At 38.7% G+C, this 10,000-nt stretch overlaps 2 protein-coding genes across 2 annotated transcripts in view; both read right to left on the reverse strand.

Moving 5' to 3' along the window:
- The window catches only part of LOC138019554 (beta-1,4-N-acetylgalactosaminyltransferase 3-like), a 27,740-nt gene extending 23,773 nt beyond the window's left edge, over positions 1 to 3,967 (reverse strand). Inside the window, exons 1-4 of the mRNA XM_068866396.1 lie at positions 3,535 to 3,967; positions 3,298 to 3,371; positions 1,491 to 1,596; positions 886 to 1,139 (exon numbers count right to left, since the gene is read on the reverse strand). Coding sequence (XP_068722497.1) covers positions 886 to 1,139; positions 1,491 to 1,596; positions 3,298 to 3,371; positions 3,535 to 3,664 — 564 coding nt within the window. The 5' untranslated portion in view covers positions 3,665 to 3,967. The remainder of the gene's footprint in view (positions 1 to 885; positions 1,140 to 1,490; positions 1,597 to 3,297; positions 3,372 to 3,534) is intronic.
- A 2,444-nt stretch (positions 3,968 to 6,411) lies between these two features.
- Positions 6,412 to 10,000, reverse strand: part of LOC138019441 (CCR4-NOT transcription complex subunit 11-like) — a 35,560-nt gene continuing 31,971 nt past the window's right edge. Inside the window, exon 17 of the mRNA XM_068866231.1 lies at positions 6,412 to 7,620. Within this exon, the coding sequence (XP_068722332.1) occupies positions 7,495 to 7,620 (126 nt within the window). The 3' untranslated portion in view covers positions 6,412 to 7,494. The remainder of the gene's footprint in view (positions 7,621 to 10,000) is intronic.

Consider the following 10,000-nt stretch of genomic DNA (forward strand, 5'->3'; position numbering starts at 1 on the left):
AGCCGACGTTTGTAGCTTCAAGTAACATGATGATAATAGGGAATGTCCGCAAAACTGATACTTAGCCAAAATGAGGAAGCCTCAGAATTTTGCTTGGGAAAGACGACGACAACGCGTTTAAAGAATGCACGGATTTATACTTTTTTTAACGTTCCTCGCGTACTCCCAAAGTTTGCGTACGCCAATGTTAAAGTGTCCGAACGTTTACTTCCTCCTTAAAGCTTCTCCGTGGTCGCAGCTTCGAACCACGACCTAACCTCAAAACAGCTGGGGAGAAAGTGCTTCCTTTGCATTTTCATCTACAAATCGTTAGACTTTCAAGTCGACTTTGAACCGTACAACTTGTCTCGAAGCAATCAAGCATTGCATTGCTGCACATTGCTGTGCGACGTAAAAGAACCTACACAATGTTCACAAAGAGCAGGGCATTGAATTCCCGATGTTGTGTTCTATCTCAACCTGGCTGGATAACATTGAAGAGCTTTTGACCGAACGAGCCCACAAAAACTAAATGCAGCCTGAGTTTTCACGTTTCGTCATTGCCGCCATGCTGGTGGGCGAAAACAAAACATCTCTCTTTAGCTTCTTACATCATTGTCATCTGTGTGCCGAGAGATTGGTTGCAGAACATCTATGATCCTTCACTATGCTTATAATGTGGTCTTTTCTTCGAATATTGGAGGGTGGGGAAAGGTTGGAGTTCCGGTGTCTATGGGTTGGTGTCAGTTCTAGCAGCAGCTCAGTTATTAGGGGTTGAGGTTTCAGTGTTCAGAAAGATACAGACCTAATGTGAACACTTTTTTGGGCAGCAGCCTGCACATCAAAGCCTTCAGAACGAAATAATCATAAATCACTACAAGAAATGATTTCAAATTCTGGACTCACATCATTTGACCAGGGAAATTTCTTCACGGTAGGAGAAGATGGTTTATGGACACTGCTTTCTTGTGTCCTTCCTGCATCACTTGGAACAGTAACTTGTTTAACCTGCCTGCTCTTGTTCTCCTGATGATCATAAGCAACAGCTGCAGTTGCTTCTGTATCAACTCTTGAGGAAATGTTTGAGGTATGGCTCTCATTGAACACTTGTTTGAGCCTCCTTTTATCAACATATTCCCTTCCTTTTATTTTAAGTTTGTCTGGAAACAAGCAAGAAAGAAAGAAAGATAAGATTTGAAGGATTTGGGATGGGGATAAACTGGGTGACTTAATGGCTAACCCATTCACTCCACAGGCAACCCAGGATGCCTCCAGTTGACAAGTAAATTCACCTGGCGTTAGCCAGTGGAAAATCTGTTAATAAGTCTCATTCCGAGGTCAAAGGGTTAAGCCATCCCAAAAGCATCACAGCTTAATGCATTACATTTTAAAAGAAAGCAAATGCAAATTTTATTTTTCCTCATCCCAAATTACAACAAAAAACAAAAAAAAAAAGAATTTTGTTTTGAGCAGGTAAATTAAATTTATGCAAATTATGTTTATTTTTTTACCCAGCCTGTATTCATTTTCTTTGTGGTCTGTTTGATGCTTTGCTTTTTCATTAAATATTGTTTCCCAGTCATCTTCTCTGCTATTTGCTGCATTTCCTTCAACGTCCTAACAAAATTAAAAATCACCAGTAAGAACATAAATTCGGAACACTTTCTCAAAATACCAATGTGCAGAAGGGGATTTCTCCCCCACCAACATCTGCTGAAATGAAAAAGTACTTCCATGCAACAGCTGTTTGCCCACTATCTAAAGAAACCAATCAGCATTAACTAATTGTATTGTACATAGCCAATCACATGCTGTGAAAGAATGCCATACAAAACAGGAGTTTACCCAAAACTGGAAAACGGCCTCTGATTGGTCCGTAATCCACAAACGGAAGTGGTTTTCGTTTCAGCAGATGTTAGTGGGAGAGGAACGTGTGACAAAGCCCTAAGAATGTCTGCGTAGGAGGCTACCCCCAACATAACACTTCTAACCACTTGGGATCACTTGGGGAGGCCTAATTTACATAAGCTTAGTAGTTTCTTTTAGGCCTCCTCACCACCAATGTAATTCAATAATGTTTCTTTCCATCTTCTCTTTTTTGATTGTTCATATTTGCATTTTAATTTCTTTTTTCTGTGGCAAATAAAAAATAAATAAATAAATAAATAACCAACAAATATGAACAGTTTTCTTGTACAGACAACTTAAGACTGAAACTTGTTAGCAAACCAAATCATGAAGAGCAATCAGTGGAGGCTTTGAAAAAGGGGCAATAAGGCTGAGACATTTTTGTAACACTTGCACTCAACAATAACTCAATATGCCTTTTGCAGATAATTTACATAATTAAAATTGGAATTATAACACCTGGCAATTTACAGAAATTGACGATGCATGGAGCACAGATGAGAGATACACCTGGTTAGGAAGGGATTTGTTTCATATCCACTTCCCCAGTTCTTGAAAAGCCGTCAGTACCAGCCCTTCAACCCCACCCTCTGCACGCCCACTCACACGAGAGATCCTGCTACATGTAAATTAGACAGCTGATTAGACAATGAAAAAGACTTCGAAAATACATTATTTTATTTGTTCACTAAATTCGGAATGGTTAAGCCCTTCAGCGATCTTTTATCTGTATAAAGAAGACATCTTTAACGCAGCATAGGCGATCTCGCAAATTTTAATGCTCATTGTTTGACACGCTCCGCTTTGCTTGTGACCACGTCATACTGTATACATGTTTACACGTCGAGTCGTTCAAGTATTAGAATAAATTAAATTAGCCACGCTGAGATTGAGCTTCAGCGTTAGACACCAATATTTAAACAAAATATTACAGCTCAAGAAGACTTCTCTGCTTCATGGAACGGAACTGAACTGTTTATAAATTTCACCAGCGGAATCGGAAAATAAATGCAGCCTTACAGGTTAAAAAAGTTACTTAAAAGTTACTTGATTCAAATATTTCAACGACAGTTTTATTCTAGAACTTATATAAAAGCGTCTCTTAATATAGGGTTTCTCGGAATGCATGGTATTTAAAATAAATGAAAATCAAGGCTTACGAGAGCAATTTATACAAAGTAATTTGAAGAAAATATAAGCTTACTTTAAATTACAGCAAGTTCAAATTAAAGAATTATTTAAGGTTAAACACTATTTATCTGTTACCAAAAAGGGTATCTAAAAGGCAGATTTCCCTCTAAATAGTATCCGATGGATTTCTTTTGGAACTGCCTTGGCAGCTGTGTGTGTACACAATGTAAACCGGAAGGGACGTTGCGCTACAATGGAACCCATTTCTTATATGTTTACCTTCACATCATCAAGCTCCTGCTCGGTAGCAAAGAGATTTATATCTTCATCTTCTGCTCCATGAGATGTTTCCCCTTTGAAGAGAGTTACAATACGAGATCATGACAACACTTGAAATGCTTTCAATGAATTCTTAACGGCTATTTATCAGCGGGTGAAACAAAAAACATCCCTTCATGATGATCACGTGTAAAGAAAGTAAGCTTATTGAAGCGCAAAATCAACCAATTTCCTTACCTCTCTTTTTCACATTTAATGTTTCAGAGTTTGATACTTCCTTCCACTGAAGGAACAAGAGCAACGAAGCAATTAGAACCGCGAAAACGGAGAACTGAATTAAGCGCTTCAATCTCCGAACTGCCACCATGATTTCAGGGTATCGATATAAACGATGTTCATCATTTTGCCCCGTATAGTCTTAAATTGTTTCCTCCAAGAAAAGGTGGCGAAACAATGTCACGCAACATTTGCTCTATTCCGTATTTCAAGGCACCAACCAGTTGCTTGGAATCTTTCAAAAGAATCACAACGTTGAAATTATCAACAGCACTTATTAAAAGTTAAGAACCACTCATCCGGGACATTTTAGCGGAAGTGGTAATAAACCGGAAAACAACACAGAAACTGTCACCCGTTTACGGTTTTATGTTTCAAGGTGGCGCATTCATTTTCCTATTTTCCCTAGTCATGCTATAAAAGCTTAATTTATCCCCGTGTTGTTCATATTGAGAGGGTTAATATTTTAAATCTTGAAATATACACCGACCACCCAAGTTTTCAAGTAGTTTGATATATTGTTTCCTCATTAGTAGAACAAATACTGGCGATGTGTGCCAGTGGGCTTTATTCCCTCGTGAAAATCATTAAAAATAGCTAAAATGGGACAACTGAACAAATACAGACGATATTTACGAGTGGCCTTTATTCCATCATGAAATAAACTAAAAACAAGGTAAAAAGGAAAAAACTGGAAATAAAAACGAATTTTCTTGTGAGTATTTGAATTTAAGTCTAAGACTGGATTACGCTCTGTCGTTTGTCACTTTGTGGCTAGATATCATTTCGTACGCTAAATTCCCTGTTATGGCTCCCTCATACAAACAGGTGTGCTTTGCTTTTTTTTTTTTTGACAATTTCGCGAGGAAACCTTTTGCTCAAAAATCGCAAATGGTGATTAAAGTTGGCATTCTGCAATTTCAACGCAAAAAATATTGCAATTTTATCCAGAAAATAATACATTTGCTCAGGAAACAACATGAAAAATTAAAAATTGTGACCGACCAGACTTAGTTTCATTCATTGGCAATTAATAAAGGGGGTCAAAAAAGAAAACTATCAACTCTCTTTGACATTTACCACGTCGTCTTGTGCCATTCAGATAATGTATAAACATAATCATATCAAACATGAAGAAATATTATGTATATTTATCATTGCTATTCTGGATGCAGTTTGCTGTCAGCGACAAAAACGGTTAGTTAGAAAACAGCCCCCAAAATAAGACAAGGACATTCATTGATCTAATTGATGTTTATGTATTAACATATCAAGAACATATGCTCTCTGTTTTTAAGGCATTCGACATAACACGTTTCAAACAACCTAACAAAAACTGAAGTTCTGAAAATTAAGATCACTTTGTCTGGTAAACCAAAACCTTGTTTCGAATTCAAACTGGCTTTTTCTCAAACCACATTTACATAATATAATAAACCACATGCAACACAGACATGTCCACATTGCATGCATAATAAAGCACTTTGTTGGGTTTTTTAAATAAGTACGAATTTGAGGAATGACGACTGAGGCGATATAAGATGAATATGACCCAAAAAGAAGATAACAGCTGACGGAAAAAAAATACTAAGGAGGTCAAGGATTCGTTTAGTCCCTGGCGATACTTGGATTAGTTGCTAATTTGTCACTTTTTGTCAGTGACAATAGGGCCGTTTATACGAGAGAAAATAAGCCGCGACTTACATAAGACGCTGACACCCCGTATAAATGGTACAAAATCTACGTTCACGGCTTTCTCAAGCCGCGGCTTATCCTGGCCTGGGAGTTTATACTCGTATAAGTAGTTCCTTTCGCGTATTATGTACGCCGCGGCCAGAGCAATATTCGTAAGCCGCGGCTTATTTTCCCTCGTATAAACGGCCCTTATGAAGTCGCATAGGGTTTGAGCAAGACATCGAAATTTATTAGTTTTCTTTGCGAAAACAGAAAGTAGGTGAAACTCAAAACTAGATGCTATTTTTAAAAATGGAAAGTAAAAGGTCGATAAAAGTTGCGAAACGGAAAAATGTAAAATAGACATCACTAGTAATCGTTTCATTCTCCAGTTTCGCTCTTGTTCAAAGACGGAAGTTCAATTTATAAGTCGATCTTATACCTCTCTCCCTGTGAACCGATTTTTAACTATTGATAAAACTGCATGTGGGCGCTGATATGAGGTCAACAAAAAGAGGCTGTGTGGCATTAAATCTGATTTTACTCACAAGTTTTCTTTCAAGGTTTTGTAAAACGTTTTACTGTGGTTTGTTCCTTTCTTTTAAGTACAAGGGGGCAAACGACCACAACAACCAATTGGAGGTCAATGAAATCAAGGTCCAAGGTCTGCGACAACACTACGGAACGCCTGTCGAAGGCAAAGACCACCGTGACAGTCCTCGGTCATTGCCTCGAATAGTACTCTCTCTGACCTTTGAAAAAAAAATTCCTCTGGCAACGAGGAACTTTCGACCCGAGAGTTCTTGATTTCGAAGGTCCACTATCGATGGTAAGAACATTTCACTGATGGAAGTGAAGAATGGTGGAATGGACGGGGACAATTCGAAACTGAGAACTAAAACAGAAATACCCAGTGGTCGCTTACTACAGGATGGGCAGGGAAATAATACTGGCATATACGGCTAAAGACAAATCGCGTCTCCGGTGGTCAGAGGACTACACCGCTTTCCCGCCGGTTTGGCCAAAGACTCCCGTCGAGTTATCCTCAGATGGATAAACTAAAACCCAGACGCCAGACTAGTGGCAGACAGAAAGAGGCTTTCCGTTGGTGACTAGTCGGCGGACATGATTTATTCAATACAGTCATAAGTAAAGCGACCAAAGTAAGACTTTAGAAAGCAGTTTTTATTTCAGTCAAACGTCAAGGTTGATTGTCTTCACTTATCTGTATCGAATTGTCTTGCGGGGCAAAAATTACAACAAGTACACTTGTAGAGGCGTAGAGCGCACTCTTAGCACCAAGGAACGTATGAGCGATCTTTTAAAGTTTTTCACCCAGCCACACACACAACCATGATTTCCGAGTTAAAACACATATAATCTAATCCAGCTGTAACTCCCTATCCATTAGATTAAAGCAATATATCAAGACACATTTTATGCAAGCGTGCGTGACCCAGTGGTTAGACCGCAAGCTATTCCATGCTGGTTTCTGCGGGTTCAAATTCCGCTGTGGTCCCACCACAAAACGTCGACCTGACATGAAAATCTATTTCGTAAAAATTGAACAGAAAATGAAAGGAAAGGAACTTTAAGTGTGTACTCTTCTAGCGCTGGAGCACTAATTGGGGACACTGTAAACTAAAATCAACAAATTAACGCAAATCACATCAAATGTTAGTTTTTGAGGAGAGGGGAAAAGCGGGGTACCTGGAGAAAAACCGCTGCGCCATCCCTGCATCCGTAAAAAAATCAATGTTGAAATCTTGAACGGTTTATATTATTTCTCATTGTGGGTATGATTACAGAAAGAAAACGATCCAAATAAACTTAACAGCGTAATAAATGAAACTGGAAGGAGGAACTGGCATGCTGGCTTACAAAGTGTGGTTGATTTGACCGAGACCGCAAACCGTATGCGTCCTTAGTACCACTTAGTACTCCCGCTGTACGCCTCCCTGCCCATTGAAACCACTGGCTTTGACAACTATCTCCTAAAGCAAAAAAAAACTTTTTGCGAAAGACAGAGTTATTGGTGATGAAAGGCCTTAATCATTTCAGAACGACTGAATGTCAAAGAAGTGAAACAGTCTCTCGCTCTTGAATTTCTCTTTATACGCGTCACAAACTGTCCACAAGAACTCGAGAAGGGTCACAAAGAATGCCTCGTTGACAGCATAACTTGGTCTTAAGCCAAACTTTCTCCTATATGCAACAACATGGACGGCAGTTAAGCGTCGGCCTGGTTTACTTGGTCGGTGTTGGACCGCCGGCTTCTCCGCTGTCCAAGGTTTTCAAGAGTCGAAACAAGCCGGCTGCTTCTTTTATGCGACTAAACTCAATACAGAATGATTCTAATTCAATAAAAAGGTCCTGCAACAAAAACGTTCAAAAAAATTCTTTAAGTATACTAGCTTAACAAACACGGTGAAATATTCTCCCACCGAGAGCAACAGTGGTTCTATTCACCTAGCGCATATCCCAATACGGCTATCCGCTGAACCCTTGAGGGAGCAGAGTCCCATTTGACCGTTTTTCCAGGTAACTTCACCGTACAATAGCAGCACGATTTGAATCACCGTACGTGATCAAACTACATACAAATCATCCCCGCGAAACGAAAGCCGCATACAGTAATGACTGCGGGCTTGTCACTAATGGTGTCTAACAGTCACTAACGGTATTTTGTACTCTCGGCACTTCGTGCCTCCTACGGAAAGCTTCGCTTTTCGGAGTTCGTAGCCCTTCGTCGCCCGAAGGGTGAGTTTGACGCGGATAGGATTTCAACAATAACACGATCGTTTGTGTGTAGTTTGATCACGTACGCGATACGTTTATTCAATTCAACAAGAACGATTCCCGCTGCAGTTGTACAGGCATATTGTAAAAGATGGACTGAATTTGTAAAAGATGGATTTACAGAAACACGATAGCATAGTTCGACTGCTGATTTGTTTATTTCTTTGTCTATCGCATTTCAATTTTAATTATTTTATTTTATTTTCATTTTATTTTATCGCTTGACATTTAAATAAGTACGGCAAAAAAAAAGAATTGTTCGTACATTGTTGAGTAATATTAGCATTTGGAAATTTTTAAGAACATTAGAGAAGTAATTACGGCCAGTAATCATTCTCGGCCGTCTCTCGTGTTCAAAAAAACATCCTGGTGCTTATATTTAACTAAACAATGCACTCGGCACATTTTTTATGTCTTAAATGATAAACATCCTCAAATACACAGGAGCTGGTCCAGACCGATTTCCAACGCTTTACGGGAATGGGTAATTTTACTAGGGCAAACATGGAACAAACTAAAATGTAAGTGACAAACAAACGACCAGGCTGCCAAAAGACTGGAATTTTTTTTAACATGCATTGTACACCTTTGACGAAAATAATTATGCATATTTTAATATTTTGCGCGGGAGAAGAAGGTGATTGTGCGAGGAAAGTGATGGTAGATTCTTTAAAGCTTACATCTCTGACTAAAAAAGGACGACGTGCATTTGGAATTCCAGAGTTCTCATGGAGCTCAGTAAAAATGAAAGAAGAGCTTAAAAGCGGGACATTTGGGTCCGTCTATTTGGCGGATTTTAAATTTGGAGAAGTGCAGAGTCATGTTTGCATCAACTGAGAAGTTGAAAGGTGAATCCGCTGCTTCAAAGCAACGCTTCGAGAACCACATTTGCAAGTCGTGTTATTGTCGTTATTGTTTGGTCGATTTTCTTTAATATACGATTGAAATATCTTTTCTCTTGATACCAGTAAATCAGTTTCCTCTCACAAGTTGTTAAATTAGGAGACATAACGCTTTCTTATCATGAAGTCATTCGGTCTTTTAAACACTTCACGTTCCGGGTAGAACTTTTGCGAGACAGGTTTGGAAATGACAAGATGGTTTCGTTTTTGGATCATGCTTGCAAAAGAATAGGTTCGGCTTTCTTGACATTATGTTCAAAGTTTACTTTAAAGATGAATAAAACAGTGGATTCTATCTAAGCACTATATCCTTGAAATGTTTAAATTCTTCATAGAGGGAACAGAAACGTTTTCCAGATTTGTTATAGTAACTGTCCATATCTGGACCAAGCTTTTTCAGTTAACCCTAGTACGAGAAAAAGTGAACACTGTGCATCCAGTAAACACGCGAAAAAGCGTGCAGAACGTCGCAAAAAAAGAAAATAAACACGAATAATTTTCAGTGTATAAATTGGTAGCAACAATCCAAGTTTTAAAAATGCACCTTTTACAAATCCATGTTTTACAAAATGCCAATATTGTACGGTCAATTTAACTGGAAAAACGATAAAATGGAACTCCTCTGCTCCTTGTGGTTCTATGGACGACTGCGTGAATCAAAATTTAACTTCTAAATCTTTGCCTGGCCTCTCTGAGAACAACATCCACAACACACAACCACTATTAAAGAAGTAAATAATTATTTTGTGGGTTCGAAAGTCGATTGGCGCTAGCTAGCCTGAAATGATGCTTCCAATTTGCCTGCTCAGAGAAAGTGCTTTCCCAGATCAAGATAGAAAGCAAAAATGAAGGACAAAGACGGAAAATCGTCCTTTTTCGATGAAAAACATACAGAAATTGAAGTTCCTGCAAACTCGGGATAGGACCAGAAAACAGAATCACAAACAGGTGTTTTCTATTGCACACTACATGCAACTTGTGTGTTTATAACACAATTATATCGAATTTGGCTCGAAGTCTAATTTATAACGCTTGATGAGCAGCAGCACAAA

The sequence above is a fragment of the Montipora capricornis genome, chromosome 10 (genome assembly GCF_036669925.1).
Source record: "Montipora capricornis isolate CH-2021 chromosome 10, ASM3666992v2, whole genome shotgun sequence".
In the NCBI taxonomy this organism is placed as follows: Eukaryota; Metazoa; Cnidaria; class Anthozoa; order Scleractinia; family Acroporidae; genus Montipora; species Montipora capricornis.